Here is a 12,176-nt window from a genome sequence, read left to right as displayed (position 1 = left end):
GTTCGAATCCCAGTCGCGGCACTTGTTCTTCTTTATGGTTTGGCTGGGTTAAACCAACGGCGGCGAAGCGCCTCAACCCACGAACGAGTGCATAAGAGTTGCACTCTAAAATTAGCACAAAAATGATGTAGTGGCTGCAGACACTAGAATGTAATCATGGGGGTTGAAGAAACAGATCACTGTCATTAAAGAAGTTCAGTGCACATTCAATTCAAACACAATGAAGGACACAGCAGCCTGATAAACAGGTCTATGCGGCTAGCTGCCACACACCATTCTTTGTTGTTCTATGCACATTGCTAACGACAACACATTGTTGGTGAATGCGGCGAGTTGAGTCGGGGGAAAAATTTCGTCTAATGTGGCGTCCATCTCGTTTCCTCACTTCAAACAGCTGACGAACTGCTGCTAGCGATGTGGACGCTCAAGGTGTTGTCGCGGACACCAAAGCCCAACCAGCTACAGAAGCTGTCCCGAAGCATAAGGACGTCTGGTAAGGATATCAACATTTCTTCGAATCCCAGAGAGAGGCTGTCGCTCTCCATAACTTCGTGGTCATCCGATTTGACAAACTTCACGGGCAGTGTCCCTAAAACGCAACAAAAATATGTCAGCCTGAAGAAAGAAGTTTGCTGTTCTAACGAGTAAAAAGTGTCTTTTTCTAATGGGTACCTGCTCTTTTAGGCATTGTTATAATACGTTGCAAATTAAAAGGGTAATCTTGAAGGGGTGGGAGCCCCAAATGTTTTGTTTTTACGTTCTTTGTTTCAAACGTTTGGTATTGCCCCCAGACGCGTGATAGACGCTCCGCGATTCAGCTATGCGCGGTGAATAATGTTTTATTATATTTATACTGAGCGGTATCGGTTTCTGAGCGCGGAGAGTGCTATGACGCAACACCCAGAGAAGAGCAGCAACCCTGGTCACGTGGGCCCCAAAAGTTGTAACACATGGACCGTTGCGTCGTCTAATCTCATAGACACGCTGTGCATAACAGTACCTTTCGAAGTGTCGAAAAACTTTGTCCGTACGGCGATATGTTGAGAGAACCAAAGCAAGCAAGGGACACCGGTATGCCAACCCATTTTATGCGTTGTATTTAGCTTTGCCGCAATACGCCGATGGTCGGCGGACGTCTGTGGCGGCGGCCCGTAGCTGAACACGCGTCACTTGGCCGATCTCCCGGTCGCATTACGGCACGATGCATGTGTTCACATCGCTTAGAGCGCACAGCCGCGTCCAGAGACTGTTCCGGGTCCCGTGGCTGCTGATGTCGGTACCTGACGCTCGCTTTTTGTCTGCTGCTTGTTTAGCAAACAGTCCTTGCTTTCGATAAATGAATACTTCAAGATAATTCTTGAGGTTTCGGCATTTACCGCGCGAGACGTAATTCCCCCAGGAATGCGCCAATGAAGAATTCTGTACCTCAGCGTTAATTTTGTTTACATATATCTGCATGTGTACAGGTAGCAATGGTGTGTTCGTTCGGCCTGAAATGTAAGCTACATTCTACTTAGGATGAGCAATCTCGTCTGTTTTGCGCACTGCAGTGCTAACGCAGTGCGATAACTCTGCAAGAATCCTCGATGATTGCGAGCGCCAGTCTGGAGAAAGCTTCATAGCGAGGTTCTTGACACCACGTAGGTTCGGCGTCTCGCTCGCTGTAACTTCTTTTTTCCAATGTGTCCAACTTGACTTCAAATTGATTTTTTAGAAGTTTGCTCGGCGCCCATTTGCAATAATTAAAGCGGCTTAATTTGTTGTCCACGAGCGACGCCGACGACTGCGGCCGGGCGCCTGCAGTGTGCAGACTGGGTCAGAGCGCCTAACTGTGGCTCATTCCGATTCATGTATGCACGTCCGAAGATGAACAAAAATCGCCGATTTCTGGTCACTGTTTGTCAAAACTGTGCTTGATGACCATTGGTATTCGTGAAAACTTGAGAACTCGCTCTCCACAATCGCCAAAATTGCACATCAAGCACCGCGGACTGGCTAGGCCTACTCGTACCGCTGGTGATTGCATGTCGATGGGTGTAACATATGAAATGTAGTCGCTCGATTCGCTTGTTTCTGATACGGATAACGTATAGACAAAAGCGAATAGTCAGGTCGTCGTCTATTCTGAAGGTTTCGCAAGGTCTCCAGTGCTGGTGTCGGCTGGTGCGTCAGAGAAGGCATATCTGCCGATCCGCCCACTGACCGACGAGTCGTCGACGCAGCACCTGGCAGATGTCGCCCAAAGTCAGGCCGCCATAAGCTCAATCTAAGCTATTAAATTATTGAGGGACTTTAGGCGCCAAGAAATAGAACAGCGCATGCAGCAAACAGAATAGGAGTAAAGCACGTAAAGTACAGTATAAGTGCACCATTGAAGGAACTGAAAACTAAAAATTGCTTTTTGTAATCTCCAGCTTGAACCTTCAATATTTGGTCTGGCGCTGACGTATGCGGGGCTCCGTTATTTGGCGACTCGGTTTAAATAAAATTTTCAGTTAAGCCTTAGCCTAGCCATTGACGTCCTCATCATTACTTTGACTGCGTCCACTGCAGGGCAAAGGCCTCTTCCACGTGTCTCCGATTAACCCTGTCCTTTGCCAGCTGCGCCTACCGTATGCCCGTAATATTCCTAATCTCATCCGCCCTCCAACCCTTCTGCCGCCCACTGCTACGCTTGCCTTCTCTTGGAATCCAATTCATTACGATTAAAGAACAACCGACACCTAATATAGTTGCTCGCTTTCTTCTCTCAAGTGGCGCGCTAGGCATTAGAATAAATGGATTACCCGGTGGTATCAGCCTACATCCGCTAAATAATTTATTAATCAATTCTCTCATACTGTTTCATTTTCGATTTCATCGACCGAACGACGGCTGTTACGTCAAGTTTATGTGGTCACGTGATGTACTAGAAAAATCAGTAATTTAATCACTGATATATAGTATTAATTCGCTACGACATTTAATTCAGCCCATTCCAAGACATGGAATGACAAAAAAAGACCTGTCAGCGATTATATTAGAGATTTTCTTGTGAATCACGGCACCAAAACATCAACTTGACTTCACAGTCTCCGTTCGGTAGATGAAAACGAAACCGAAACAGCGTCAAGAAGTAATGCAATTATAAATTGTTTAGCGGTTTTACACGAATACCGCAGGGTGCTCCATGTATACGAATGTCTAACACCTGACTTGAAACAAGAAAGCACGCAAGCAAAAATTTGCTGCCTATAGTCCTTCAAGGACTAGGGGTTGGTTATCTTGCCATCGCATTACATGCGCTGCCCAAATTCATTCCTTCCTCAATTATTATTATTATTATTATTATTATTATTATTATTATTATTATTATTATTATTATTATTATTATTATTATTATTATTATTATTATTATTATTATTATTATTATTATTATTATTATTATTATTATTATTATTATTATTATTATTATTATTATTATTGAAGCCATTGGCGTGCGCTCTCCTAAAGCGTATTGCGTCTTTCTGACTGCGTTCCACCCATTTCAGGCATTTTGCAACGCATTTTCCCCAAGAAGGGCAAACAGTCAGCGAGCCTGGCGATTAGCTTCTGCGTATTCCAAGCTTCGACTGACCCAGGATATACAGGGTTGTGCTTGGCGCATGATGGCCTTAGTTGCCTATGTGCCATAAAACACAACACAACACATATACAGGGCGTCCAAGCTAACGTTAGCCAGGGTTTAAAAATATGCCGCTCCACTCTAGGGCAGCGCGACCAGATGCATGTCACTGATGAATGTATGGAGCAAGCCGAACTATTTTCTGTATTTGTTTAAATGCATAACTCTTTCTTCACTTCACTTTCTTGCTGTTGCATTTTTTATTCTCAGCCACTTCTGTACACTACATTTTTTCATGCTCCGGAAACCTCAGGCTCGTTTGCCTTTTGTTACCTACATTTTTCGTTTATTTTGTACGCCTTTCTGCCTTGTGGGCAGCTGCGTTTTCTGCTAATTCATTGCCTGTATTTCATGCATTCCGCGTTTTCCCCTGTATGCCCAGTAAGGAGCACGGACCTCGTCAAGCCACCTTTGGCTTTCTGTCCGTGCCCCTAAGCATCTCAGGATGTTTGAATAAACTGATTTGATTTGATTTGAATAATTAACCAACTTCACACGCAATCAAGATAGGCGAAAAGTTCTAATGAGAAATTTGTAGAACGGTCCGAAGAACGCCCTTATGAAAGGTTTCTAACTTTCCATCTATTGCCTATTAGCTTTTTGTCGCGCACTACAGATGCCCGCGAGATGCAAACAAATACTACGTGACATTCCTGCTTGCACGCCGCGATTACAGGGCTCTCAAACGTTCCGCGTAGAAGCGAATAGACCATTCATCCCGGTGAGCTATGGCTTAAAAGGCTGCAGGGCAGTGATGCAGCAGCGCAGCAGCATATTACTCCAGCGGTATGCTTCCCTCGCCGCGTTTCGTGATAGCGATAAGCAGACGCAGCCGTTATCGATTGTGCTGGCGTAAATCGCACATCAAGTGCCTGCCTCACAGCCCTGTCAGCGGTTCAGCGGCAGCACACCCGTCAAAATGATCTGTTCATACCTACGTGGAACGTTTGAGAGTACAGTAAACGCGGCACACAAGCGGGCATGTCGCGTGGTATTTTTTTTTATTTTGCGGGCATCTGCAGTGAGCGAAAAAAAAGGTAATGCAGAGTAGATGGAAATTTAGAAACTGTTCATTCAGACGTTTAGTGGACCGTTCTACAACTCTCTCATCGCAACTTTCACCTACGTTCTTTGCTTGTGAAGTCAGTTTATTAATCTCGACTATTTATACAGTTAACTACAGTACGAGAATAGTGTGACTTGCCCCACACAATAGCCAGCAACATGCATCGGGCCACATCGTTTTAGAGTACCGCAGCATATCTTTAAACCGTGGCTAAAGCTAACTGGAACACCTTGTATAATGAAACCAGTCGGAAAAGCCGCCCGGGTGGCATAGTGGTTATGGCGCTCGGCTGCTGGCCCGGAAGACGCGGGTTCGATCCCGGCCGCGGCGGTCGAATTTCGATGGAGGCGAAATTCCAGAGGCCCGTGTACTGTGCGATGTCAGTGCACGTTAAAGAACCCCCGGTGGTCGAAATTTCCGGAGCCCTTCACTACGGCGTCCCTCATAGCCTGAGTCGCTTTGGGACGTTAAACCCTCATAAACCAAACCAAATCATTCGGAAAGACATGGAAACAAAACACGGGGTCATTCAGAACGAAGAAAACACCGAGGCAGAGAGGTTAAGGCAAAGAACAATGAGGCAGCCATATGATTAAACCCTTTCCTTTTTTATTACCCTTCTTACTTTTCAGCCTCGGTTAAGGATAATTTCGAAGAGACGACAGAAGTTCCCGGATCAAAGGGCGCCCGGAAAAAATCACCGCGCCTCTTCGAAGCAATATACGCCATGCAAAATGAAGTACAACGAAAGCGCAGCAAGGCCGTGCTCCACGACTGCGAGACTCTGTTCTCCCACCCCGTGCTCGAATGTTGCTGGCCTCTGTTCTCCCCCGAGTGGAACGTTACGCAGTTCCTGGATGTCGGTTGCGGGACCGGCGACTTCACGCGGCACTGCCTGCTGCCCGGTTGCTTTCCTTGCCGGAGGATAATCGGCATCGACAGGTCATCGGACACGATAGATTACGCCAGGCGTCACTCTGGCCACGAGAAGATCGAATACCAGAAGCAGGACATTGCAGGCGATGGCGTGGCCGACTTCCTCCAACGCTACGGCCGCTTCCAAAGGGTGTACTCCTTCTACTACCTCCAGGGGGTCAGGGACCAGGACATTGCTCTGCAAAACATCTCCGAGCTTCTGATGCCGGGCGGACAATGTCTCCTGCTGTTCCCCGCTTCTAACCTGGCGACCGCATGTTGGAGGATCCTGGCTGGCATGGAGCGCTGGGCGAAGTATTCTGAGGTATGCGGGCTTGCGGTCGTTTCACTGTCTTATGTGCTGTTTCTCGCTGTCAAATGCTTCACAAAGCGGCGGTATCGAGGCATCAAAGTCAAGTGTCCTAGTACGTCATAAATTCGGCGTATATCCGCCGCGGTGGCTCAGTGGTTAGGGCGCTCGGCTACTGATTCCCGAGTTCAAACCCGACCGCGGCAGCTGTGTTTTTGTGGAGGAAGAACGCTAAGGCGCCCGTGTTCTATGCGATGTCAGTGCACGTTAAAGACCCCAGGTGGTCGATATTATTCCGGAGCCCTCCACTACGGCACCTCTTTCTTCCTTCTTTGACTCCCTCCTTTATCCCATCCCTTACGGCGCGGTTCAGGTGTCCAACGATATATGAGACAGATACTGCGGCAAACCCTTTCCCCAAAAACCAATTATTATTATTATTATTATTATTATTATTATTATTATTATTATTATTATTATTATTATTATTATTATTAAGAAAAGGTTCACTAAAGCGCCCAATTAGTGACAAATATATACATAACTCTTTCAGAGGCACCCATAATACACATCTCGTACTCAATGGAGACAAAAGCGAAGACAGAAAGCGAAGGGTGCCCGCCCTTGAGTGCCTTCTTTTCCGTCCCCGCTGAGTACGCGCAGTTTAATGGCATACCAACTCACCAAAGCATCTGCTCCATGGAGGAAGCAAACCTCGGGAAATGCCCTTGTTATCTGAGCTGCACGCCAAAAAGTGTGCCGGAAGTCACGCGATTTCGCAAGGACTATCGGGTGTCAACAGCCAACAGTAACGCTGGACGCAGCGGCGTCGTCTGCTGCATTGCCAAATGTTCATGCCCAAGCGCGCTGAATCTGCGGCCAAGTAGGGAGGACGCAGGAGGGAGCCGGGTTCAAAAAATGTGACGTAACGACTTCTGAGTTCTTTGTTTCCTCCATGATCTGCTGTAACGACTAGTTGTTAGCTCGCGCCTTCCCTTTTAACGCCGTGCATTGCCAGTCCTTGCTTCGTAACTCGGAAGTGGTGCGAATATTGAAGATGAATATCATCTGCCCTCTTTCCTTTTTGTTTTAGCCTGATTAGCATCAAGGGCAGTGTGACAGTGCTTTGCTAATGTCGAATTCCTCATGCAGGACCTGCTGTCTTTCGTTCCGGAAAGCGAAAACATGACCGAGGAGCATGAGCAGGTTGAGTACATGTTGTCGCTGCTGCACGACGCTGGGCTCACGCCGACCAGCTTTGATCTGCGCAGGTCAGGGACAATGTACCGGTGCTCGGAAGAGGACATAACCAGTAAGTCACACTTGGATGACTTACAAAGGGTTCACGCTGTTTTCAATTCTGTCCACAGGATCTTTCCTTTTCACACTGCCTTGCCTACCGTTGTGTTCTCGGCAAGGATAGAGATAGTAACTTCGTGCGGACATATGTTTGACTGGCTGTTGCGGCGCACGGGCTTCATTGACTTACTTCTCCTATAACCACGGACGGTCGATGTCCTCATGTTTTGATACGACTTGCTGGGCATTTGGCCTGGTAGTTTGTCTTAATGTCGGTAGCAGCAGCTAGAATCACAGCAATGGGAGGCTACCCTAATGAACCAAGTGGCAAAGGTTATAAGTTGTAGCCGCCTGTTGGCTAGCGCGTTCCAAACGCCGAGTGCACATTTTGATTGTATGTCTTATGTCGCTTTGTTGCTTCCAGGGCGCCCTACGCCAAGAAAGTGAGCTTTTAGAAATTATTGCGAGATAAAATTATTGTCGTGTAGAGCAAAGCCTATTTAGTAGGTTTAGATCTAGACTAGGCATTCTAAATATTTTGTTTCTATAGCTGTAACTTCGGAGAAGAAAGCAGAAGTTGTGCAGAAGAAGAAAAAGTGCGCTCCGCTGCATGTTTTCTAAAACAAAGCTGTTGATAGTCGGGTCACCCGCCGCCAGGTAGACGCCCCACAGGTTCAAAGAGCTTCGCAATGCCTTGATCTCCCTGCGAAGCACAAAACGCCGACAGGTCTGTCTAGCTGAGTGCATCACTACCTCCCCTTGAGTTGCTCTACATGAAAACAATTTTTACGTCATGTATCTGAGCTCACCACAACGTGCGTTTCGGTTTAGGGTCTGATTTCATTTTTTCCTGAAAGCAATCCTACATTGTGATGTCTGTTGAAGTGAAGCCTTCAGGCCAAGCGAGGACCACTTCGGCTTGAACATCACACGGCGCTTTCCCTCGACCCACCTCTCCAACCCATTTCGAACCGCCGACCCACTCTCGCTCTTCAGATGAAATTCTGTCGCTTGTGTGAAGCCTTCGCATTAAGTAAAAGCACATATTACAAAAATATCGTTGACGCAGACCTCGAGGGTGAATCAACTGCTTCCGCAGAATATCGTGATATGTTTGATTGTCCAGTAAATTTTTGCAAAATCCGCTTGTATAATTGCATGCGTGCAATGTAATTGACGCCCAATTGTTTAGTACCAAAGTATTATTTGACTAGCAAGCCAGAAAAAGCCGGTGTTTGCCTGAAGCCTCTGAGGTAGCTTTGCCAGCTCCACATTGCTCATTTTGCAGTCTGCTGTTTAAAAGTGGTGTCAGATAACGCCAATCCTTTTTGCAAGACAAATGTGCTTGCTTTGTCCCATAGCTAAATAACGCGTATTAATGGCTTGCGTCATCACCAGAACTAAAAAAACTAACCATATCTTTATATATACAGCCAGGCCTGGTTAGTAGAGGCCTCATTAGTATGGACTCAAAGTACTGACAGTATTTCAGGGGAAAAAACCTTTTTTAATGCACTTACGCTTTTATAACATGAAAACTTGCTGATCAGAGTGGACAGAACAAGAATGCGTATAGCCCGTTGTCCCATGTGTTCTTGTCACATTAATGTGTAGAGTGGAAAGACTTAAAACATTGGATTTGAGCAGACAAATCAACCGCTGTCTGAATCATATACCTTTCTTACACACTGGAATTGCCATCACACTGCTTGCCGCACTGTCTGCACAGAATTTTATGCTAACCTGTAAACTGTCACGCACACCGACTTCAGCTCGTGCAGTTTCTGGTAGCCAAAGCAATTATTTGTCTAGTGTAAAAATCACTGTCGCGCCTCGGCGACTCCCATCCTGGCGTAGATTTAAGCTGCTTAAAAATAAAACAACAGAACCGCTCACTTATAACCTCACAGATGCCTACCCGCAGCCCACAATGCTAGGTCAGCAATTTTTATACAGAACACACCAAAAACGATAAGAATAATGCAGTGCTACCGTTTCATGCATGCAAGGCAGGCAAGAACAGACCTAGGCGCCGGTGAAAAGCGGGGCATCTGGTAGTGCGAGCAGCAACAGCCATTTCATTCAATCCGAGGAGTAAGGCAATGGGATTCAATTAAACGCGGTCTCCACCTCGACCGGTGCATGGTTTCATTGATACTACAGGACCCAGAAATGGGGCAAAGTCGGCATTACAGAGCAAACCACAATGAAACTGTGCTTAGCACACTTCAAAGAACTGAAATAAGCCTTGCCTTTGTAGCTTTGAATGTCTGCAGGAATGGTACTGTTGTGACCACACAAATGTGGATGGACAAGTGTGCCAGGAAACCTAGCCAATCACTGAGGAAGGTGCAAATATGCATCTATATGTGAGAACATAAATTCTTGCATGTATAAAATACAAGGAGGATTAAGGAAATCTGGGAAGCGTTCTACACTGCCGACACACAGCTGATTGTGCTCTCCATAGCCGTCACTCAGCAGACAAGTAATCATGTCTGTAGCAAGCAGTCACAGGCAAATGAAGGCAGCAGGTGGACGTTTGAATGTGCATCGATGATCACTTCTTCTCAAGGCTTCGAAAATGTATTGTTAAACAAACTGGTGCAGCTGAACCAGGCAATGCTGCTGAACAACCGCTTAACACCAGTAAAGCTCAGTTCACGAGCAAAATCAACAAACACTGTCATGGCTCATGGGACACTTCAAGATCACCGCATTTTTCTGACTACAACGAAAACCAAGATCCCACTCAACTTCAGATTGCCGAGCATTTGTCAAAGAAAAAAGAAAAAACATCAATGAGAAAGGTCTTATTAATTTATAATTTTGTTTTTCTTCAAGACTCATTATGCCCAACTTGCGCTGTGGATACTTTTGATCGTATAAGCTGCTGCCACAGTTTTTTTCTTGCGTAACATCGTGTGAAATGCTCATTGAAAAACATACTTATCAGTTGGCACATGTTGGAGATTCTACACTGTGAACCAGACGCATTTCAATGCGGCATTGATTCTTGTTCGTAATTGCTTATACCATGTTGTCACAACCTAAACCGAAATGGCTACATGAAGTGTTCAGTCACCCATTCAGCACGCACATATTTATTGCAGACAACTGTCCGCAGAGCCGACAGGAATAACAAGAAGTGACACTACCGAAGATGCATCTTCACTGCACACCGATGTTTTCACACGTAATACACAGTGCCGCCGGCAAGTCGTAACCCGAGCACCCATCATCATAAAATGTGTTGAATGCAGCACCAAGGCAGAGAATAATGGCGTGGCTGCTTTTGTCGCCGCAGAAAACACTCCGATGGCCGTGTAGCCAAAATCGTGTCACGTCGCACACATGGCAGTTCTCGAGCACAGTGCCCGCACGAATCGCGAACAAAATGGTAATGAATACGTAGCAGAAACAACGTCATGTGGTCACTTCGGTTGAAATCACTGAAACCATCGCAACAAATGCGACTACCTGCACAACGCCAAGATGATTTCAGCATTCGGAAAACACGGCTTCCGTAGTGAGCATTGGCACATGCACATTTAGCTGCCTTGACGTAAAATCACTCGCTCCGATCGCAATCACGTTCACTACGCGGACACTTGCCACTGTGTTATGCAGCTCATGAACACACAAGAAATTCACCGTGGCAGGTGTTACTCGCCACTGTCCGTGATGATCCTCGCAGGAATTAGGAACGCCTGCAGCAACGACATACAGCTTCATACAAACATTTCGGGACACCGCCAACGCGTAGGCCTCGCGTCGGTTTGAAGAGGCGCTCTCTCAACTCCACAGTGTAGAGCTATGTATACTTCGCTGCATAGCTGCCACCGCCTAGGCCTCACTCCCCAGTTCGACGAACGGCCATCTGGCCCCGCTGAAGCGAGGTGGACGGGCATGAGACGTCACTGACGTCACGTAAAAAGCAGCCAATAGCTGCAATCCGCTCGACGACCGGACCCGCTCATCCGCTCGAAAGTTGAAATTGACCATCTTTCCACCCGGCCGCCGGACGGGGCGCACGCCTATTGTGTGCACTGAGCGATCCGTCGTCCGCTCACCGAGCGGAAGCCGCAAAATAGTGATCGTGCAACGGCCCTAAGCAATGCTATTCCACCAGCAATTTTTTTTCCTTTACACCTTCTTGTAGTTCTGCACGCAGATGTGTTTACGATGTCCATTTTTGTTTCCCAGTTTCATTTTTAGTATCAGAAATTCATTTCGACATTACATGATGCATATGAATGCAGCAAGCACGCGAACCGGCTTTTAGATACTTTTAGTCCGCAATCACCACTTAAGCTACATCCTTTTTAGCTTTATCTATGACATGTTGTTATGTACTACGCTGATCTTGAACTCGCCCAGTTAGCTATAAAAACACGCCACATCAGCTCTGACATCAAGGGCTATTAGTGGGTCACTTATAACGACGTGTTTATTATGCCTATTTTCCTTAGCACACTTGTCATAAAGGCATAATTCTACGTTGTTTAGAATTGCAATGTGGCACTCCAGTTTCGTTCCCTTGTTTCGCAGGGCAGCACAAGGACATGGTCCCCATCGCCGGTCTGGTTTCTGTCGAGGAAAAAGCGCAGCTGTTCGAGGACGTCAGGATGCTCGTCAAGAAACTGCGCGGCCATGAGATGGACCAATCGCGCTTTCGCATGTACAGCATCATGGCGACCAGGACTCGGAACCTCTAGCATCACACACTACCTACCACCACTGCAGAGCGGAAGGCTTGCTGCGTTGACCAAACATGCGAATCCTCTATCTTTTGTACGGTCATAAAGAAATGCTCTCGGTTCTTTTAGCTTGGATAGCTTTTAATAAAAACTGGTATTGGCTTTCAATAACTTTTCTTTCCATTACTCTGCATAAAGCGCGTTATACAAATCTGGGGTGGC

General features: G+C 46.6%; 1 protein-coding gene across 1 annotated transcript; it reads left to right on the top strand.

Annotated features, from left to right (window-relative positions):
- The first annotated feature begins 399 nt into the window (after positions 1–399).
- Positions 400–12,077, top strand: LOC144105425 (juvenile hormone acid O-methyltransferase-like). The gene is made up of 4 exons (XM_077638540.1): positions 400–493; positions 5,363–5,970; positions 7,108–7,267; positions 11,806–12,077. The coding sequence occupies exons 1-4, from the start codon at positions 415–417 to the stop codon at positions 11,970–11,972; spliced, it is 1,014 nt and encodes a 337-aa protein (XP_077494666.1). The 5' UTR covers positions 400–414; the 3' UTR covers positions 11,973–12,077.
- Positions 12,078–12,176: the final 99 nt, after the last annotated feature.

The sequence above is a fragment of the Amblyomma americanum genome, chromosome 9 (genome assembly GCF_052857255.1).
Source record: "Amblyomma americanum isolate KBUSLIRL-KWMA chromosome 9, ASM5285725v1, whole genome shotgun sequence".
NCBI classification, from domain to species: Eukaryota; Metazoa; Arthropoda; class Arachnida; order Ixodida; family Ixodidae; genus Amblyomma; species Amblyomma americanum.
This window is presented reverse-complemented; position numbering and strand designations above follow the sequence as displayed.

Coding starts and splice junctions, on each gene's coding strand:
- LOC144105425 (XM_077638540.1), top strand. CDS start 415: ATGTGGACGCTCAAGGTGTTGTCGCGGACACCAAAGCCCAACCAGCTA. Junction 494..5,362: donor CCGAAGCATAAGGACGTCTG/GTAAGGATATCA, acceptor CTTACTTTTCAG/CCTCGGTTAAGGATAATTTC. Junction 5,971..7,107: donor GCTGGGCGAAGTATTCTGAG/GTATGCGGGCTT, acceptor TTCCTCATGCAG/GACCTGCTGTCTTTCGTTCC.